At 44.2% G+C, this 23,511-nt stretch overlaps 1 protein-coding gene across 14 annotated transcripts in view; it reads right to left on the bottom strand.

Annotated features, from left to right (window-relative positions):
* Positions 1-23,511, bottom strand: part of mecom (MDS1 and EVI1 complex locus) — a 176,024-nt gene that overhangs the window by 81,200 nt on the left and 71,313 nt on the right. For all 14 annotated transcript variants that reach the window (XM_059514026.1, XM_059514024.1, XM_059514021.1 and 11 more), the window contains exon 2: positions 18,206-18,561. Coding sequence is in view for 13 of the 14 variants with exons in the window: in XM_059514024.1 (XP_059370007.1) it covers positions 18,206-18,561 (356 nt within the window). In the remaining variant the exon portion in view is untranslated. The remainder of the gene's footprint in view (positions 1-18,205; positions 18,562-23,511) is intronic.

The following is a 23,511-nucleotide window of genomic DNA, read 5'->3' as shown; positions in this document are numbered from 1 at the left end:
GTCAAGCGTCAGTTCAACTCAATGGAGGATTTAATTGTTGCCTTGGAAAATGTTCCTGAAGCTTCTATGGCCTTTATAAGTACAGCAACGAGAGGGAATTACTTGGCTATAATATAAAAAAATATAAAAAAAGGTATTAAAAGGGGTGTTTTCTACATGTCTGTATTTTATTTTCATCCCTAAAGTCCACTTGCAATGTTAGTGAATGCACCAGAAAGTCATCATTTTGTTTTTCATTACCATTTTCCACCCTCTATTTGACCCCAGGCTGTTTTTGCTACCGTACCTTTAAGACTTCTAGATGTACATGACCCTGTAATAAATAAATAACATCCAGGTTCCATCATATTTTACACTGTTGTTGCATCTTAGTTTCCATTAACGTGATGTGAATATTGACTATATATATAAAATATTATATATATATAACTATATATTATATAGTTATATATATATATATATATAACCACTTTTTGAAATGTGTGTACATAATAAAAATATATATTGCATATTGGTTATATATAGATAAATTAATAAATATAAATTGTCCATGTACTATATAAATAATACATAAATAGTCCATGTACTATATATACACATATATATATATATAGACACACACATACACAATTATATTTACATAGATACATTTATGAATATATTTATTAACATAACTATAATTATATATAGATAGCAGGTCACAAATTGTCTGCAGAGGAAGTACTTTGGAAGTACATTGTAAAAGTTTTTAATTCTAAATCCCTTTTTCCATGATAAAAACGCCTGTTTTCGCAGTGTTTAAGTGAAAGAAAGCGGTCTGATTGAACTTTCCTCAGTTCTAGTTCTTTATGTTCTCGTTCTAAAGGAGTCTGGTGCTTGTGTTGTGTGTTTTAATTGGATGACTGATGTGTGTGTCGGTCTGGGGGTTCGCAGACGTGGAGGGGGGCCACCTGGAAGAGCTGCCGGTGTCAGTAAAGTGCAAAGACTGGCCAATGAGCACAATCTCTCTCCCCACTTTTGGCAAAAACTTTTCAGAGAGGCAGGCAGAGCGGTTGGCCCTGGCAAACCTTCTCGAGACCTCCTAAACCTTCTCTCCCAAATAAAATCCCCCACAAAGGACTTTTTGTCCCCTGCAGGCAGTGGTAGCGTTTCAGGAAGTGGGCGCGCTCCATAGCTGATGATTTATGGCTGGGTGTCCTGGGTGGCAGTTGGCTGGACTCCCGCTGTCAATCAAACCAGGCTCAGGAGCGACGGCCAATCGCGCGGCTTCCCCCCGTCGCTCTAAAGAGGTTACAATGGCTGTCATAAAAAAGTAAGAGAGGGAAAGAAGGGAGCCGCAACAGAGGAGAAAAAGAAAGTCCGGACAATCTGAAGACGAGGGAAGATGGATGTGTTTAAGAAGAAACCCTGGAAGTCTCTCTCTCTCTCTCTCTCACTCACACACAAAACATCTCACTCTCTCTTTCTTTCTCTGTAGGGGGGTTGTTTTGAAGGTTGTGGATGGCAGGATGTCAGGGTTATAATCTGCTGGGGTAACCATTGGAGAGGCTGTTCCTGTGGTTTCCCTGAGATGGTAACTCGTCTTGACCAGCCACAACAATTAGAGCAGATCTCTGTCCTAACTTTACTGACACACGGACCAGGAAAAATCCTGCCTGATGGATCAGGGGTGACACAGCCAACCAAAAGGACTGGCGAGGGGTGTGTGTGTGTGTGTTTGTGTATTAACCCGTTATCCGAGAGGATGGCCAAGTACAAAGTCCTACTCTGACTACCTGCCACCCGGAAAATCTGATTGCTCCCTCGCTCTATCTTTCTTCACTAATTCTTCGTCTGGTGTCCTCTCTGTCAGTCCATCTTACTTTCTCTTCCATATTTCCTTCATCTTTCTCTCATGGTTTATTTTCCCTCGCTCTCTACTAAGTTTCTTCTAAGTCTTTATGTTTTTATTCAGATTTTGTTTTAAAAGAAGTTCACCCAAAAGAATGATGTTCCATTTACTGAGCCCATCTTTATCCAGATGTGTATTAATTAATTTATTTTATGGAGCAATGAAGGGAAATATTGTTAAAAAATTTTAATTGTGCTGGCCACTGTTTTTCAAACAATTTTTAACAAGTGGGAAATAAAATAAAATAAATGTCTTCATTTATGAATATTCTCCTTGGTGTGACATTTGACGTTCAAAAATGAATAATTTTTGGATTAACTAATTCAGTGAATCAATTTGTCTTTCATAAAGGTCTTGTTAGTCTAAATGATTCATTCACAAATTTAGCCGATTCCTTCAATATAAGACTCTAAGAAGTGCTCAGTGCCTAGCAACTTCAATTTTGACTAGAATTTCTATTTTAGAGTAAAGTTATTTTATGATTTCAGAAAGAAGTAGTTCAAATTCATTGTAATTGCACGAAAAAAATTTACCAATGTATTATTTCTGTCTCCTTTTGCTTCCCTTTAATTTCTTGTTTTGGTCCTGGCTAACGTACTCGGTTACTAAACGTAACCTCGGTTCTCTCTAGAAGAGCGAACGAGTACTGCGTCTTAGCTAAGACGCTACGGGAAAAGTCTCTTTTCACGAAATACTGAAGCAAAAAATTATCCTTAATTTTGTATTTTTGTAAAGCGCATTTGCAGCAGTACACAGCCATAGGCGAGACGGCTCGTTCGCTCATTGGCTTGTTCTGCGGCAACTGCACAGCCTATCGAGCGCGGGCTGATGCAACATCAGACCAATAAGGGCGCTTCGCGCCCTTCTTGCCACTTCCCGCCGAAACGGGTGTGGCCCAACCTATAAAAGGAGCTCGAAAAGGCTGACTCACCTGATTTATTTCATCGCCGAAGCGAACCAGAGTGAATCGTGCGCACGGCAGAGAACGCAGTACTCGTTCGCTCTTCTAGAGAGAACCGAGGTTACGTTTAGTAACCGAGTACGTTCTCTTACGAGAGCTCTCTCGTACTGCGTCTTAGCTAAGACGCTACGGGAACCCAATGTAAAACGCTGTGCGCGCAGGGATCACACACCAATAAACCTGAAGCAACGCCCAGGATTTACAGTGCACAGTCACCTGAGGGACTCACAGAGAGTCCAGGACAGAAAAGGGAAAAAGCCCTCCGTCCCATATCTAGCAGCATCCGTAGATGCGGCAATATGACGTCACACAGCCGAGGCAAGGCCTGACCAATGTGGCAATGCGGGTCTTACGCAATACTGCCCATATAACAGTCGGCAGCGCATAGCGCTCGTGAACTCAGAATTCCCCTCAGGGCCCTGATTCGCCTATACCGACAGCAGCCTTGCTTGCAAGGCGGGAACCTCCAGGTTATAGAACCTGATAAATGTAGACGGCGAGGCCCAACCTGCCGCCATACATATATCCTGCAAGGAGATCCCAGTAGACCACGCCCACGACGAGGCGATGCCTCTTGTGGAGTGTGCTCTGACGCCCAACGGGCACTGAAGGCCCCTGGAAGCGTAAGCTAACGCTATGGCGTCAACTATCCATCTGGATAGAGTCTGTCTCGAAACAGCCATTCCCTTGGAACGCCCACCGAACGAGACAAATAGCTGCTCCGTCTGCCGAAAGGCAGCAGAGCGAGACACATAAGCTCTTAAAACCCTGACAGGGCAAAGAAGACTCGAGTCTCCATCCTCCCCTGACACCGGCAGGGCAGACAGGGCAATAACCTGAGCCCGAAACGGTGTGTTGAGGGATTTCGGCACATAACCGTGCCTAGGTTTGAGTATGACTCTTGAGTCATTGGGCCCAAACTCCAAGCACGACTGGCTCACCGAGAGCGCGTGCAAATCACCCACACACTTCACAGAAGCGAGAGCCAACAAGAATACTGTCTTGAACGACAGATGCTGAAGGCTAATCGATTGGATAGGCTTGAAAGGGGGACCTTTCAAGGCCTCCAAAACCGCCGCGAGGTCCCACATAGGGACTGACGGAGGTCTGGGAGGATTCAGCCTCCTAGCTCCTCTGAGGAACCGGATGACTAAATCATTCCTTCCTATTGACTGACCGGACGCCGTTTCAGAAAACGCCGCGATGGCAGCCACATAAACTTTGAGCGTGGATGGGGCTCTGCCCTTATCCAACAGCTCCTGAAGGAAGGAGAGGACCTCCGTCACCTCACAACTAAGGGGTGAATAACCTCGAGCTGTGCACCAGCTGGAGAACACCGACCACTTCGAGGCATACAGACGTCGTGTCGACGGAGCTCTAGCCTGAGTGATGGTATTTAGCACTCTCACTGCGAGATCAGCGGGTAACCATTGAGTGCCCATACATAGAGGGACCACAACTCCGGTTGAGGGTGCCAAATCGAGCCCCTGGCCTGCGAGAGGAGGTCTCTCCTCAATGGTACCGGCCACGGGGCGACATCTGCTAACTGCATCAAATCTGGGAACCATGGTTGGTTCTTCCAAAGAGGTGCTACAAGCAGTATTGAACATCTCGTTTCTCTCACCCGTTCTATCACCTGCGGAAGGAGGGAGACGGGAGGGAACGCATAAAGCGGGCAGCACGGCCATCTCCGTGACAGCGCGCTTTCGTTCTTGGAAAAGAACGCGGGGCAGTGAGCGTCTTCGTGGGACGCAAAGAGGTCCACCTCCGCCATGCCAAATCTCTGCCACAACAGCCGGACTGTTTGCGGGTGTAGAGACCATTCGCCCGTAGGAACATTGCCTCTGGACAGCCTGTCTGGACCCAGATTCTGCAGTCCAGGCACATGCACTGCTCTCAGCGAGCACACGTTGCGCTGAGCCCAAATCAGGAGGCGTTCCGTCAGCCTGCACAGGTTTCGGGACCCGAGACCGACCTGGCGATTTATGTAGGACACCACGGACATGTTGTCCGAACGGACTATGACGTGGTGATCCTTGATATGGGGACAAAAGCGCGTCAGCGCGTTCTCCACTGCCAGCCTTTCCAGGCAGTTGATATGATGGAGCTTTTCCCATTCTGACCATAGGCCAAAGGACGGTCTGCCTTCGAGCAGCGCTCCCCATCCCGAAGTGGAGGCGTCCGTCGACACCATTTTCACACTCGGGGAAGTCCCCAGGCTTACACCTGATCGGTACCAGCCGTTCGCTGTCCAAGGTGCTAGAGCCGCAACACAGCTCTGATCGACCTTGAAATGCAGCCGGCCAGACGCCCACGCTCTGCGCGGCACCCGAGCCTTCAGCCAGAACTGCAGGGAGCGCATGCGGAGCAGGCCCAGCCGCAGAACCGGAGATGCTGAGGCCATGAAACCCAGCATCTTTTGACAGTGTTTGAGCGACACAGTCGCGCCACAGCGGAAAGAACTCGCTGCACGCTGAATGCCCATCGCGCGCTGTGGTGACAGCCGCGCCGTCATGGAACACGAGTTCAGAACTATACCCAGAAACAGGATCGTCTGACTGGGGTTCAGCGAACTCTTCACCCAATTGACACTGAGGCCGAGCTTCTCGAGGTGATCGAGTAAAACGGCTCTGTGGTCCATGAGCTCCGCTCATGATCGGGCCAGAACCAGCCAGTCGTCCAAATAATTCAGCACTCGTGTGCCTCTGAGTCTAAGAGGAGCGAGCGCTGCATCCATGCACCTCGTAAACGTACGAGGAGCTACGGACAAGCCGAATGGCAGGACTGCAAACTGGTATGCCTGGCCCTCGAAGGCGAATCTCAAATATCGCCTGTGGTTTGACGCTATCTGTATTTGAAAATACGCGTCCTTCAGATCTATTGACATGAACCAGTCCCCTCTGCGAATCTGCGCGAGGAGCTTCCTGGTCGTGAGCATTTTGAAACTGCGTTTCATCAATGCCTGTTCAGCTGTCTTAGATCCAGTATGGGCCGGAGACCCCCGTCTCTCTTGGGCACCAGAAAGTATCTGCTGTACAGCCCCCCCTCGCTTTGAGACACAGGCTCTACAGCCCCTTTGCTCAACAGTTTTGATATTTCGGCCCGAAGTATGTGTGCTACTTCTGTTTTGACCGTAGTTTCGACGCGCGCTGAAAAGCACGGTGGGCGTTGAGAAAACTGTAGCGTGTAGCCTCTCTTTATAATGCCTAGCACCCAATCCGAAACCCCTGGAAGCACTGACCATGCATCTGCATGAATGGCTAAGGGCTGGATGCGAAACGCGCTCTGTTGACTGGGCAACGGCGGCGCTCGAGTGTGCTGCGCATCTGAGGCGGGGAGCGCGCTGATCAGTATTGAACATCTCGTTTCTCTCACCCGTTCTATCACCTGCAGAAGGAGGGAGACGGGAGGGAACGCATAAAGCGGGCAGCACGGCCATCTCCGTGACAGCGCGCTTTCGTTCTTGGAAAAGAACGCGGGGCAGTGAGCGTCTTCGTGGGACGCAAAGAGGTCCACCTCCGCCATGCCAAATCTCTGCCACAACAGCCGGACTGTTTGCGGGTGTAGAGACCATTCGCCCGTAGGAACATTGCCTCTGGACAGCCTGTCTGGACCTAGATTCTGCAGTCCAGGCACATGCACTGCTCTCAGCGAGCACACGTTGCGCTGAGCCCAAATCAGGAGGCGTTCCGTCAGCCTGCACAGGTTTCGGGACCCGAGACCGACCTGGCGATTTATGTAGGACACCACGGACATGTTGTCCGAACGGACTATGACGTGGTGATCCTTGATATGGGGACAAAAGCGCGTCAGCGCGTTCTCCACTGCCAGCCTTTCCAGGCAGTTGATATGATGGAGCTTTTCCCATTCTGACCATAGGCCAAAGGACGGTCTGCCTTCGAGCAGCGCTCCCCATCCCGAAGTGGAGGCGTCCGTCGACACCATTTTCACACTCGGGGAAGTCCCCAGGCTTACACCTGATCGGTACCAGCCGTTCGCTGTCCAAGGTGCTAGAGCCGCAACACAGCTCTGATCGACCTTGAAATGCAGCCGGCCAGACGCCCACGCTCTGCGCGGCACCCGAGCCTTCAGCCAGAACTGCAGGGGGCGCATGCGGAGCAGGCCCAGCCGCAGAACCGGAGATGCTGAGGCCATGAAACCCAGCATCTTTTGACAGTGTTTGAGCGACACAGTCGCGCCACAGCGGAAAGAACTCGCTGCACGCTGAATGCCCATCGCGCGCTGTGGTGACAGCCGCGCCGTCATGGAACACGAGTTCAGAACTATACCCAGAAACAGGATCGTCTGACTGGGGTTCAGCGAACTCTTCACCCAATTGACACTGAGGCCGAGCTTCTCGAGGTGATCGAGTAAAACGGCTCTGTGGTCCATGAGCTCCGCTCATGATCGGGCCAGAACCAGCCAGTCGTCCAAATAATTCAGCACTCGTGTGCCTCTGAGTCTAAGAGGAGCGAGCGCTGCATCCATGCACCTCGTAAACGTACGAGGAGCTACGGACAAGCCGAATGGCAGGACTGCAAACTGGTATGCCTGGCCCTCGAAGGCGAATCTCAAATATCGCCTGTGGTTTGACGCTATCTGTATTTGAAAATACGCGTCCTTCAGATCTATTGACATGAACCAGTCCCCTCTGCGAATCTGCGCGAGGAGCTTCCTGGTCGTGAGCATTTTGAAACTGCGTTTCATCAATGCCTGTTCAGCTGTCTTAGATCCAGTATGGGCCGGAGACCCCCGTCTCTCTTGGGCACCAGAAAGTATCTGCTGTACAGCCCCCCCTCGCTTTGAGACACAGGCTCTACAGCCCCTTTGCTCAACAGTTTTGATATTTCGGCCCGAAGTATGTGTGCTACTTCTGTTTTGACCGTAGTTTCGACGCGCGCTGAAAAGCACGGTGGGCGTCGAGAAAACTGTAGCGTGTAGCCTCTCTTTATAATGCCTAGCACCCAATCCGAAACCCCTGGAAGCACTGACCATGCATCTGCATGAATGGCTAAGGGCTGGATGCGAAACGCGCTCTGTTGACTGGGCAACGGCGGCGCTCGAGTGTGCTGCGCATCTGAGGCGGGGAGCGCGCTGATCACAGCGGGCAGATCGCTCTTCCTCGACCCCGTTCCGGCGCTTAACCGACTGGAGGGAGGCTGAGCGGGTCCCGTGGGGCTCGATATATCTGCGAGTAACCGTGGGCTGCATGTGTGCACTTTTACCACTTTAAACTCGCTGTCTGCCTGTGCAGAATGTACGTGCACGGGCCTCGTTTTTACAGAAGCCCCGCGCCGTATGTGACATAGTGTATGTGGGCACTGGGAAGTGGGCACGTTTACTATGCGGCGCGCTCGACCGATCTGTGTCGATCTTATGTGCGCTAGCCCTGTGTGCAGGGCTGTGCTTATATGTGGAGATGGGCACTGAGGAGTGGGCATCGTCACTACATTTATAGCACCATCGGCCGTGGCCGGACGAACGTGCACGGGTTTAGTTTTTACAGAAACCACATGACGCGTGTGACATAGTGATTGTGGGCACTGAGGAGTGGGCACGTCTACTATGTAGTGCGCGTGATCGACTTGAGTCGCTTTTATAGGCGCGAGCCCTGTGTGAAGGGCTGTGCTTATATGCGGAGATGGGCACTGAGCAGTGGGCATCGTCACTACATTTATAGCACCATCGGCCGTGGCCGGGACACCAGAAATTACACCTTTTTCGGGAAATATCTGGGTAGCCGTGATAACGGTTTTCGTGTGCAGGCAAGCGGGCAACCGTACAGGCTTGCGCATTGCAAACAACGCTGAAATAGTCACAATCTCTGGAAACTGAAACAGCGGCGCGCTTAGGTGAGAGCCCGGCCGCAGCGGAACTCGTACACCGGCGCTTCGATGAAGCAGCCATCGTGTGTAGTGCCGACGCAGCGTCATGCAGCATGCGTAGATGGCTTTCCCAGGATGGCTTCGGGGCTCCCGGCCTCACCGTAATCCTCTGCCGCGGTCCCCGCGGCGCGGGGCGACGGCCAGTAGAGCGAGAACGGGGGTCTCGAGCTGCGTTGCTGAAGCTGTTGTGATAACGGCTTTTGTGTGCAGGCAAGCGGGCAACTGTGCAGGCTTGCGCATTGCAGAAAACGCTGAGACAGTCACAATTCCTGGAACTGAAACAGCGGCGCGCTTGGGTGAGAGCTCGGCCACAGCGGAACTCGTACACCTGCGCTTCGATGAAGCAGCCATCGTTAGTAGCGCCGACGCAGCGTCACACAGGAGGCTTTAGATGGCAACACCGCTTTTGCCGCCGTCCAGCAGAGGGCGGACAAAGGTGCGTCGCTATCGCCTGTTCCACCGGCGGAAGTGAGTGGTAGTTCCTGTTTTTAGCATCATCAGTGTGGAGAATGCTAGTGAGACAGACGAACGAGTTCGTGCTGAATATGGAGCGTTCCAAGCCTTCGCCACCTCTTCGTGAAGCTCAGGAAGAAATGAGGCGGGCTTTGAGAAGTACGCTCATCCGAAAGGGAAATACCATCCAGCCGGGAACGAGAGGGGGGGGCGCTGGTGCAAACCACTCGCGGCCGAGACTCATCGCGGCCAACACGATCATTCGCCCCGGCTCCTTCTCGATGTCAGCTCGTCTGCTGGGCTTCTGAGCAGAAGGCGCGAGATCCTCGGAGCTCGCCCAGCCCTCACTGCCCGAAGCTAGCAGAGAGCGCGTGTCCTCTTCCCCCGACGCGGCCCTGAGATCGACTTCCTCGGACGACGCGCCGGCAAACAGCGGGCGCTGCCCACCGGGAAGCGATGCAGGGGGGGGCCGGTGAAGCAGGGCGAACCGGCGAGCTCGGTTGAGCTGAAGACGGTTCCGGAATCCGCTGGAAGCGATGCTTTTACGGCGCCTCAGCGCAGCGGAGAATGCAGGCTCAGAGAAAAAGGCCAGGCGAGTCCTCAGAGTCACCATGGCAACAGCTCGCAGTGGGGGCATCCGCCGTCAGCGAGCGAGCGCTGCATGATCTTCACCCAGGCAGGAGACACAGATGACGTACCGGTCTCCCTTGCTGAGTGGGGCTCTGACGAGCCGCAGGAAGGCATCTTAAAAAAGACGCGAGCTCTTTTACGAGTGTGTGTCGCAGGGCGAACACACACACACACATAAAGAACAGCTTGTATATAACAGGATTGAAAGGATATAGGCGCCGGATAGCGCAGCAGGAACGGCAATGGAAGGCGGCGATGCCAGCAGCTTCAGAATGGCTCGTCCTGCTGATGTGCTTTCTCAGACGGCGCTTGCTTCCTCCGTGATCCAGCGATGCGTGAGCTTCGCTGAAGAGATGAAAAATCAGGTGAGTCAGCCTTTTCGAGCTCCTTTTATAGGTTGGGCCACACCCGTTTCGGCGGGAAGTGGCAAGAAGGGCGCGAAGCGCCCTTATTGGTCTGATGTTGCATCAGCCCGCGCTCGATAGGCTGTGCAGTTGCCGCAGAACAAGCCAATGAGCGAACGAGCCGTCTCGCCTATGGCTGTGTACTGCTGCAAATGCGCTTTACAAAAATACAAAATTAAGGATAATTTTTTGCTTCAGTATTTCGTGAAAAGAGACTTTTCCCGTAGCGTCTTAGCTAAGACGCAGTACGAGAGAGCTCTCGTAAGAGAACTCTTATTTTTGCTCACTTTCTGCCCCTCCACCTCCCTACATCCTCAGGTTTAAGTAACTCTATATTTTTTGCTGAGCTCTATTCTTAGTTGAGGAGGTAAGAGCGCACGTGTGTGTGTGTGTGTGTGTGTGTTAAGGTTGAGTGACATGTATGAACTGTCTACACCACACAGAAGTTTAGAGTCAGCTAACGTGAAACACATGATAATACAGCTTGTGTCAACTCCAATCACACTCTCCTCACACACAAACACAAACACACACACACACACACACTTGAATTTGTGGTTTATGGGGACTCTCCATAGGCATAATGGTTTTTATACTGTACAAACTCTATTTTCTATTGCCCTATACCAACCCTACACCTAACCTTTACAGAAAACTACTGGCATTTTTTTAGTTTAATAAAACACAGTTCTGTATGTTTTTTAAACACATTTGTGTCTTCAAAAACCATATATACCAGTACACACACACACACACATACTGCTCTTTAGCAGCAAACACAACTCACTTGATACACACAATTAAACACACACACTTTCCTCTCATTCACGTGCTTTATAAACACTGCACAAGAGAGGAACAGAATGAGACGAGAGAGAAGGAGTCCTGAGAAAACAGTTTAAAACAGAATTATATTAAAACAACAGAGTGCAAACCAAACCAGAGATCTACACAGATCCAAAGAAAGCCAATCCAGGTGTGTGTGTGGTTTCTGAACTGGTTTAATTAAACATGTAGAGGGCAGACCAGAGGAAAAAACAGATTGATTGAACTATATAGTTAACTGGATTGGGGATTAACTATATGTTAACTGAATTAACTATAGGTAAAAACACAAATGTTATCTATTTTAATATATTTTAAAATGTAATTTATTTTTGTGATGGTAAATCTGAATTTTCAGCATCATTCCTCCAGTCTTCACTGCCACATGATCCTTCAGAAATCATTCTAATATGCTGAATGGTTTGGGGCTCAACAATCATTGTTATCAAATCTGATGAGAAAGCCAGAAAAGGGGAGATCAAGAGACAAGTGTAAAGAGTGAGACACCGAACGTAGAGTCAAACTGAGTGTGGGGCAATACAATCCACCAAAAAGCAAGAATGTTTGAAATAAAATCGTCTTTCTTCACATTAATGGCACTTTCTACATCAGCTTTCATCTACATTTACGAACATGACGTTGAGAGGCATGAGACCCTTCCAATGCAACCCTGCAGACCAAAACAGGCTGTCAAGACATCTCAAACATGTCTGTTAAAAAACTGAACAGCTTCCAGGTCATTGGTACACATCTGCTTAGATTTGTAACTATTTTTGTAAATTAGGAAATTATCCCAGAAATGACTGGTGATCACGTTTTACATTGAACCCTAACACAATCATCAGGCGGAGTGATTGAAAGCTTGACAATATGATGTATACAGATTTCCAATGAAAACGCCTGGAAGGCTGCGTTAACGTTCGTTTGCTTCGGTTGGTTTGAGACGTACGTGTTCCTGTTGATGGGGAAATAATTACGGGAAAGGAAATCCTAAGTACAACTGCACTGCAATGAAAACACTGTGCGATATATAGCAAAACAAATTCAGGATAAACATGTTTTTAGCCACTATGTGGTCAAAGCTGGGCGCTCGGGTTTAAACACAGGTTAAAAACAACTAAATTTGATTTCCTCAAGGAAAGTTCACTGATATCAGCATAGCGAAGTTTCACTGATCCACAACAAAATACGCTTGCCCGTGTTCCCCACATTTGTAATGGAAGCCTCATGAGTGTGTGAAGAGATGTGCGAGTGTGTGAGTTTATTAAACTGTCTTTTGGAGAGCCCGCAGCAGGGCGCCATTCTTGTTTTGTGTTGAGTGAGTGAGAGAGAGAGAGAGAGAGAGAGACGGGAAGAGGTTGGTTTATTTTAATGAAACCCCACCTTCTCCTCCCCACAGAGCTTTTGACCAGGTACACCCCCCACACCCAAACACACACCCCCAATTCTTACACATCTAATGAGGTCACGACCTTCCGAGACACCCCCCCTCACCTGGCATTGTGACACACACACACACCTTACCCTGCTAAAAGAAGTGCCTTTGTCCCACCATCATATGTATTCCAACTCTACAAGCATTTAACCCCCGGCTTCCCCACCCCGCTGAGAAACACAGAAAGAAAGCGAGAAGCAAAAAATGAAGTATTGTAAGCCAGCGGATTTTTTTGTAATCCATTTTTTTTTTTTTGCTTTCTCATACTCTTTATTCACAATCACAAAAAAAGCATCCAAAAATGTTTGCCACACCTGGATGAGCTTAAACAATTGATTAAATATTTATATAATAAACAGCAATATAATACTATAATACGATATATAATAGATCATTTTTTATTTTTATAAAGTATTACTAAAATTAATTGCATGTTTTTATTAGTTTATGAGTTTACATAATATGTGTCAGTGGTTTGTATATTTATTAGGTCTATATAAATACAAACACATGCATGTATAGATTTAAGAAAAATATGTTATGTTTATATATTAAATATATTTATATATAATATAATAAGAATATAAATATAGAAATGTATATACATGTAAATATTTTCTAAATATATACTGTATGTATACTGTATGTGTGTGTGTGTATTTATACATACACAATATAATAATTGGATGCGATTAACGTTTGACAGCACTAGTTTTAGCTTTTTATTATTTAGATGTATTAATAAAAATTTTCCCAACATATTTGGAACAGTGTTCATTTACATAAGCCAATCTCTTTGAATCTGCACTTGTCACAAAATCGGTAATGTTGGTGATTAATGTAAGCAATATTCCACATTTAATACTAAAGTAATAATATATCATACTATGTGTTAAATTAAATTGTATATTTTATAAATTAAGGATACAATTATTTACATTTTTGCTGATAATTTTCTCACTGAGATTAAAGTGCATAAGTAAAATGCAACAGAAATTTCATCATGTCTTTTTTTTTTTTTTTGGCGTTTTTTTTTTTGCCTTTTATTGTAGCCGAGATTCGAACCCGAGACGTGCAATGGCACTTTAATCAAGGATATCAGCACCAAGGATGAGACTTTTGAATCTAAATCATGCATTATATTAGGCATTCTGTTTAATTTACTCATGAAATACCAGTTATAGTCCACTGTGGAGTGCACACGTTTTTTAATTTTTCACAACTTCTCATTGAAAGTAATAAAAACAATCAGACACACACTGAAGATAACATGAAATGGCATTTGCAAAGCACTTAGCTTCCTAAATGTGATGTGGCATTTAATTATCCATCAGGATAATGAGGGTGTCAGGAAATTATTGGTTAATATTAGTGTTCCCATTCACGTGGCCTTGTTTAGGTCAGCAATCAGAGCAGGAGAAAATGATTACTCTCTGTTGAAAGGTTACAAAAGCTAACACTAAATAAAAGTGCATGTTGATTTCATGTTGTCTTCAAACAGAGCGGGAGTGGAGCTGTGCCAGTATTGTGTACTGTAGACCGATCGAGTCCCAATACAGGAAGCCTCTTTCTCTTTCTCGCTCTTTCTCTCTATCCTCCTGAGAACGAATGGGTAAAGGAGTGGAAGCGTTCTCAGTGAATACTTTAAAACATAATGCTTCATAAAAACACATGAGATGAGTTTTAGAAGTCTTTCTGAATGGCTTGTGTGTGTGAGGTCAGTTTCCCTGAGACAGGGATTAAACTTCCTTTTGGGCCCTGAAAACGAGAGGAGGAATATATATCGGAAGGGAAGAATGAGGGAAGACAAGGAGCGGATAAATATTTCTGAGGAAGAATGACAGATCGAGCATTCGGGAGCGGAAGAGTGACAGACAGAAGGGACAGAGAGAGAGAAAGAGAAGGTTCCAGCACAAAAGAGACAGACAGAAAGAGAGAGAAGTTGGAGAGCAGGATAGCGGGATGAAAAGACAGACGAGTGTGGGGACAGGCATGCTGAGGAGGCCTAATCCCTCACCCCCATTCACACACATTCTTAATCTCCAGCCACGTACACACACACACACACACACACACACACACGGTGCTAATCTCCTACGTCCCCTCCATCTATGTGCCTGCACTCAAAAGGTGCACAAAAGCTCCTGGACACCTCCCTCACTGCCACACACACACACACACACACACACTTATACATATACACTTAAACACAACATAAACTTATACATCCTTTGCAGAGTCAACACACACACTGACCTGTTCTAGACAATCAGGACGCTTCAAAATGTCAATGCAAAATGTTTTTTTGTGCATTGTGTGTGTGTTGGTGAGGCAGGTGGTTGTTTTATTTACTGAAGCCATCTCAACTCGTAACTCAACAGCTTTCATTACTCAAACACACACACACACACACACACACAAGTAAAGGTATGAATTTATGGTGGTGGTTCAGAGAGCTTCTGACCTCTTCAGTGACAAACCTCCCTCATAGTTAGTTATGGACCTTCTAATACACACAATCACACGCACACACACACACACACACACACACACACACACACACACACACACAAACACACACACAAAAACACACACACGCACACACACTCTCTCTCTCTCTCTCTGTACATTGTACATGAACATGTACAAACGCAAACACAACTTACACTTAGACGCACACATATGATTCCCACTGTCACACACAGCTGTGCACTAACATAAAGTTGTCCCAGACACACAATTTTCACACAATCAGAGACAAACATCACATACACACACTTTCTGTTGCAAACAGACAAAACGATCACACATATGAACACAATCACACAAACTAACAAAAACTACAGGTCACAATCAAATAAACACTTGTGCACAAACTAATTACACACCAGTAAATAATCACATAAACACTTCAAAAGACACAAAGATCTTTGCACAATCCCGAAAAAAAAACCTGTACACAATCACACAAACATCTGTGCACAATCAAATAAAAACCTGTTCACAATCACACAAGCACTTGTGCACAAATAAACTAATCAAACACCTCCTGTACACAATCACAAGCAAATACCTATGCACAATTCACAGAAATAATCAAAACCTGTACACCATCATAAAACTCACTTGTACAGAATCACACAATCTACCAATCAAACACCTGTACTGAACCACACACACACACACACACACACACACACACACACACACACACACACACACACACACACACACACACACACACACACACACACACAAACAAACTTGTGCACAATAACACAAACTACCAATCACACTCCAGAACACAATTAGGGCTACAAAAGCAAAAAATTGCACAATCACACAAACAAACTTTCAGTCTCACAAAGAAGCACAACACACACAATCCGGCTCATATAGATGCTCACAAAAATTACAGCACTTGTGATTTGAATGTCTCTTCCCTCACACACACACACACACACACACACAAACACACTTCATCAAAGCCTCCAGATGGGTTCGGTCTTTAACGTACCCCAGCTGGTGACATCACTCTTCCACATGGCAGAACTGATGATGAAAGCAAACAGATCTATCTTAACTCGCATTTACCAAATCAATTTTATTTTTACAGTCTCTTGCATATTGGCATATTGACGGCTTCTCACACGACGGGACGGAGGGAGGGGGTGCAGAGGAGAACGAGAGAAAAAGGCAGAGAGATACGCTTAATGCCATTTACCATATTTAATGTGTCCATGTCATCATTGAATATCCCCTCTGAAAAATGCGGCACTTCATCATAAATTCTTTACAACTTATTTACTTAATGGAGAGAGTTATGGGCCGCTGTCAGCCAGCTAATTAAACATAGTGATACAGCACTGCCGTGCCACGCTGTCATCCGTCTCCCATCTCTCTCTCTGTGGCTTCTCTGTTCCTTAAATACATATTATTCAAGCATGCAATAAATTACCGATGGATTAAAATTCATGAAACCTTTTTTCTCTCTCCTTCATTTCCTTCCATAGAGAATGAACAAGAAAGAAAGACAGCGAGAAACAGAGAGAGTGCTTGCTCAAGAGACTGTAAATCCACCATTGGGAGACAGCTGCCTTTTCAATCATATTAAAACCAACCTAATGTTTGCACATGTAAGATTTCTGCCCTGCTGAGAAGGAAAAAGACAACTTATGAAGTGAAAAAGGTGGAAGATTAAAATGCAAGTTTAACTGTTGTGTTTTCCAACAAGAAACGTCACAAGAACAAATTCAAGCCTTTAAATTCAAACCATAATTATATATGCCAACCAAGCTTAAACCATAATACCACGTCCTGACAAAACATCTCTAAAAAAACAGCCTGGAACTGGTTATTAACATTTAAATCATCGCCATAAAAACAGGACCAAAATCTGACCGGAGCAGACCAGAATTAATCATAAACAAACATATCATAAAAGCTGAACATATATAATTCAAAGGGTACTAAAGTGTGTGCAAGCAATTCTGATTCAGCAGTGCTCAAACTATTGCTTAGAACTACAACAAGGTGTGTTTACAGCCACTATTTTACAGATATCACAAACCATCTCTTTGATACTAAATGGTCGATCTTCAAGAAAGAGGATTGGACATTCTTTATCAGAGCAGGAGGAGTCTATTTAAACTTTCAATTAGTCTGATACCACTCCTGTGACCTCTCCGGCCTGGTGAAATTAGCCTAAAATGACCCTGACCAACACAACACTCGACCTCTGGCCTTGTCCTGTGACCCGGTTTCGACTGGGAGAGTAGAGTGACTGATGTCTGATAGACAGGGCCGTCACGAGGAGGGGCGGCTTAGAGCAACGGACTTTAACCTGGCTAAAAGCAGGATTTATGAGTCTCAGGCTTTAATTGAGTTTGGAAAGTCAAACTCCTCCCACTATGATGACATCACAGAGGAAGAACTGACCACTCTAATCTGTCAGTGAGGTCATTGCATCAAAAAAGACTAAAGCAATATATACAGATAACTGTGAGACTGCGGCAATAACAAAAAGTCGTGGGATTGTTTTTTTTGTGCAAAATCAGCAGCGAAGAATTGGCCTCCTTTTCAATTCATGATTTTGACTTTCAGTTGAACTGGCAACACCTCACAGAATGTTGGATTAGAATTTGAACTGGAATGACTGGAATCTCTTCAACATTTATATAAATCTTGCACACAACATTTTTCTTGGTAGAAAAACTACTTTCTTGCACTTAAAATTCAAACTGCAATGTTGGTTCCTGTTTGCTAGCTCGATTCAAATTTAGGAACTGAGCTGCAATTTACAATCCATTCTCAAATCACTCCAGAATGGTGCACAACCCTGGTTTGGTGCAATGATTAAGTGTGTGAAATCTTCTGTACATATTTTGAGACTTAAGTGGCATTAAATAGACCCTCAAGGACATTTATATTATGTAATTGGCATAACATTGACCAAGGACTAATGGGATTACGGCAACAGCTAACTGGGGTTAGTGCGAGATCACAGAGTCGAGTAGAGGTGCTTCACAATAAAACATAAAGGCCAGGTTTAATCACGCTGCCTCGCTACTGATGACAGTGAAACCTCAGTCATAACAGCGGCCCATGAGCTCATGTTATCTCCTGTGCTTTGTCTCCAACCGTGTGGGGATTTTCTTATCTGAACAAAGGCTGTTATCACACTGTAGGAGAACACTTCTCAAATTCATCGTTTTATCCTACCTCCCATGCCTGGGTGGCATTTTCTGGGCTGTATCTTGACGTTTCCTCATAGGGTCCGAGACGTTCTCCCACCTCCAGTCTCCTCCGGCTCCAGATGCCCAGGGTTCCTCTGGTGACGGCTGACTCGCGGACCTCAAAGTCTGGGGGCACCGATTCGACCCCATCCCCGGCCAGGTACACTGAAGTGTGGAATGATGGGTGGAAGGGGGACTGGTCAATTGGGGAAAGCGCATCACCTGATAGGCCAGGGGACGGAAGGTCATTTGCAGTGGCCAGTGTGGCTCGATCTGCATCAGACACTCCGCCAACTTCTTCCAGGTCATCAGAGGCGAAAAGAGAGAGGTCCTCTCCATCTCCTAATCAAAAAGACAGAAACATTCAACTTTGTGTGAATTTAGCTATTTAAAGCTGCAATGTACAATATCTGCACCTCTAATGGTACCAAACTAAATTTTTACCATGGTTGAGCAGCCCAGTACAGTATTGACTCAACCAAAGGAAAACAAAGGACAAAAAAAAGTATTTACTTTAGCAATTCTGTCTGGTGCCTGTAGCAGCAAACTTTAGCTTCGAGACCTCATGTTCATAAATCCCACTGGTCTTATTTTTTCATGTCATTTTATGCATATTAAAACAAATTTTAGTTTTACATATTAACAACTGACAAAAGAGTCAAGTTACAACAGTCAAGTTAAAATGACATCAACTTTAACCATAAAGTATTTTTATGATTTTAACAACTAAAAATACGTGACAATAACTGAAAGTAGGGGTGTAACGGTACGTGTATTCGTACCGGACCATTTCGGTACAGGGCTTTCGGTACGGTGCACGTGTGTACCGAATGACGGAATGCAATATTTTGTGCGCGGAACATAAGTACATTTTCGTGTTTCCAAACGAACATATTAAGTGGCGGAAGTCTCCGCATTCAGCGTAAATCCCGCCCTGCAGCTGATTCTAAGGCTGGCGACACACTGGATGCATGGCGTAAGCGTCTCAGCTGCGTGGCGTGTCCGTTTTTAATTCGGCTCCCATGTTAACAGGTTAGAGCTTGCAGACTGCCTGCGTGAGACGCGCATCTCAGGCGCGGCTTGAGCCGCGTGGAAAACGCATGCATGCTAGATATAGAACCGACGCCTATTTTTCACGCGACATGCAAGCGTGTTGGAAGCGTTTCCAGGCAAAATAGAATAGAAAAATATGTTTATATGTCATTTTGTACACAAATACATATTAATTCATGACACTTTGATGTTTGAAAGTCTATAGGTTGACATAAATTCAGATATAAATGTAATTTAAAAAATAAATTAATAATTATCGATTTTCAAACATTGCACCTGTCAAACATAGTCTATTTTGCCGTCAATACTGTTGACGGTGTCCTTTATCAGTAGGCTTTATATTTATGCTCAACATGAAGTATAGATATTGTTGTCATGAAGACAAGAGCCTGGTCTGTCGGCGGTCTCCCTGTCACCTACAGCAGCAGGAACGGCACGGTTCTGGTGAAGCAGGCCTACAAGCTGGGATTGGTAATGCTGCACTGTAATCATAGTTATTTATTTATATTTTTCATTATATTTTATTATATGATATTGGTTTGAGACAGAGTATTTTATTTAGTGGAGAACTTTGCAGCAGTATTTTATTTCTTATTCTTTTTTTATTTTATATATATTTTATTAAAAAGTATTTTTTTAAAAAGTGTATAGTAATAAACAACCTGCTGTTTAATGTTTGCATTTCTATCCCTTACTGTACCGAAAATGAACCGAACCGTGACTTTAAAACCGAGGTACGTACCGAATCACTGTGTTGGTGATTTTTGCGTACCGTTACACCCCTAACTGAAAGTGAAAATATTATACAACAAAATTTCATTATCGCTCAGTCAGGTCTGTGCAATATTAGCGGGAAACCACTGCTAATGACATCAATTATGGAAATTGTTGAGATACTTATTATTTCTATGGACTAAATAATATCTAGTCACAGATTAAGATGCCGTGGGAAAGGTGTACATACAACCCAAGTTGTTCGACAATGCAGTAAGCGCTGACTAGGGGTGGGCGATATCTCGATATTTAAAATACATCAATATATTTTTTAAACGCGATATGGATTTTGACATATCGTATATATCGATATATTGTTTATATTTAATTCTGATTCCGCCACTTCGCTTGTTTGCCCTTCTCTGTGCTGTGCTCGCCCCCGCCTCCTTGATTTTGTTCCCCCTCCCCTCGTGTGTTGTCTCATAAACATGGCGGCGTCCTCAACCAGACCTGAGGCTACAGAACTAGTAGCCTATCAAAAAAGACAACTGGCTCCATTATATGGAGATACTTCGGTTTTAAGGCGTCGGGCGAACAGCAGGCATATGTCTACTGTAGGGTCCTATGATTCCAGTCATAAAAATGGAATTTACAGTTTAACGCGGAATGTCACAGAATTTGTCAAATTTTGAATTAATTAATCAAAAGTAGGTCATTGCACTCACATCAAATCAAGATATGGACTTATATCTGTAAATATTCAGCCGGAAAAGTCTATTTAAATATGAATCCTGCATGTTCAATCCTGTCTGTGTTAATGAATGGCGCAGAAGTGCGTCTTCATTCATACACACATGGAAGCGCACGTGATGCTCGCAGTGATTTCAGCGTCTTTCCTCTCACTAAAAGACGTGAACAAATGAGGAAGATCTCCAGAACTGCACCGAGAGTCACTTCATGAGCATCTGACCATTTGATTTGAGTAAAACTAGCATCATATATCACATCATAGACAGTAGTATCGAATAATCTATTACTATTGTTCAGCAGAATGTACATAGCCTACTACTACTATTAAAATGAAACGAAGATAATTTTTTAAGGAATAATCACAAAACATTTCTTCCATGTTTTACTTTTAATAGTAAATCCCTTTTTTTTACCAAAAATAAAGTTTACTTAATTTTCAATAATTAAAAGATAAATTAAATTAATGTTTTATGCCTTCATTTGATAACCAGAAAAATGTAAATACACAGAATTTCAGAGGGGCAAAAAACATTTCATAAGGCTATTTTTTATTTTTTACAAATTAAGTTGTTTTTATGCATTTAAATAATTACACATGCTAAAACACAGAATTAGGTAACAATAAAAAATATGGTGAAGAAAAAATAAAACATTTCATAGGGCCCTAAACGTAATATTTGGCATATTTTTTTTTTGTAGTAGTAGTTTTTGGGGGGGTTATTTTTCCTGTAAAGATATCGAGATATACAGTATATGGTATATCGAGATATAGCAAAATATAGAGATATATTTTTTGCTCTATATCGCCCAGCCCTAGCGCTGACCCTGTCAGATGATTTGATAGTTGCCTGTGCTGTTTATTGTGACATTCTTTCCACATTAAGGTAAAATTATTTTAACTTATATAATTATTTTTATGAGACCAGTAACTGTAAAGGGGAGTCAAGTTGGTTTATGTAGTGTTTTATACACTACAGTTTGCTTCAAAGCAGATTTACAGTAATGAAAAAAATATCTGTATCACAAAATGTTTAACTTGGAAAGCAAATAATATCTGTTTAGGAAATAAATAACATCTGTAAGTACTTTGCCATATATTGTAATTGAAGGTAAATGAAGAAAATGGGAAAAATACTTACAGAATATTTGAGGCCTATTACCGGAGCGAAAGATAAATGTGACCCTGGACCACAAAACCAGTCATAAGGGTCTTTTATGTATACATATAAATCAGCTTTTCGTTGATGTATGGTATGTTAGGATAGGACAAAATACAACTATTTGAAAACCTGGAATCTGGGAGTGAAAGAAAATCGAAATATTGAGAAAATCGTCTTGAAGTTTTTAGCAATGCATATTACTAATCAAAAATTAAGTTTTGATATATTAACCATAGGAATTTTACGAAATATCTTAATGGAACATGATCTTTACTTAATATCCTAATGATTTTTGGCATAAAAGAAAAATCTATAATTTTGACCCATACGATATATTGTTGGCTATTGCTACAAATATATCCGTGCTACTTAAGACTGCTTTTGTGGTCCAGGGTCAGAAAAGTCTTTCGCCAGCAACAAACATAGTTACAGTTGCAGCACTATTTAAAAGTACTTCTTTCTATTTGTTTTTGATCCACATTTCCACACCAGAGCCAGCCCATATACGCAACCTTTGCAGATACGAGTAAATATACATAGCACCATGAAACATATTTGACCACTAGAGCAGTTAAACAAACACAGGGAAGGGGAAAGTGGTTTGTGTCTGTGATAACACATAATACAGGCTGGATAAGAAGGTGTCTGGGGTGATAATCATCTTTGAGGCCTCGCCGGTTACGCCCTGTCATCTTCTCCTGAGGCCTGCTTCAGATTGTTTGGATACAGGGGAGGGGGAATCTCCAGTGGGAAGCGCTGACCGATCCTTGGACTCACTGCACTGCCCCCAATACTTTTAAGCTTCCTCTTTACCATTTTTTTTTTCCATCGACCGCGGCGAAGAGGACTCGGTGTGAAAACAGCGGATACTGTATCTGCTTAGGTTAATTATGAGCTGAACACAGGGAGGATGTTGTCTGCTGACCTGTGACCTCTTGCTCAACTTGGAGAGGAAAACCAGCGCGTGGCTGATGAGGGAAGTCTTCATATTGTTTGTCCTTAAATACCATCCCTTCAGGGACTCAAGTGTATGATACTGTATAGAAGGGTTTCCAACGTGGATGTGGGTGAAGGAACTGTAGGGGGTTAGTGAAGTTGATGAAAAGCTAATCATTGATTAAATGTAACATTAAAATAAACAAATGGCTGCATAATTAATAAAAACTGAAACAGCAATATATCATAGGCTGCAATTTAATTATAGTCAGCACTGTCTGTGTGTATCAGAGTGAAAAGCGGTACTGTGTTCATTTACACGCATTCAGCTTATATCACCATTTTTTTCATGGTGGCTTGGATCATGGTAAATCTCAGTGAATTTGGGAACACAATGCATGCTATGTTCACTTTATTTACATTTGCATATTTTTTACAACATTTGTCATTAAATTAAATCAGTATATTTGAGGATATATTTTACACATGGTTTGGCAGGCAAAAACGTTTTTGAACCTGGTAAGCTATCACATCAGCACCACCATTTTTTTTTATTGTTTTATATTGTAAAAAAATTGTCAATTGCTTAAATGTGTATTTCATGGTTTTCTTGAAAAGTATAAATAATATGGCTCTATTTCTTAAACATTCCCAACCAAGCTGACACAGCAACACTGAC

Source organism: Carassius carassius, chromosome 28, assembly GCF_963082965.1.
Source record: "Carassius carassius chromosome 28, fCarCar2.1, whole genome shotgun sequence".
In the NCBI taxonomy this organism is placed as follows: domain Eukaryota; kingdom Metazoa; phylum Chordata; class Actinopteri; order Cypriniformes; family Cyprinidae; genus Carassius; species Carassius carassius.
Note: the sequence above shows the minus strand (reverse complement) of the source record. Positions and strands in the feature narration are given on the sequence as shown.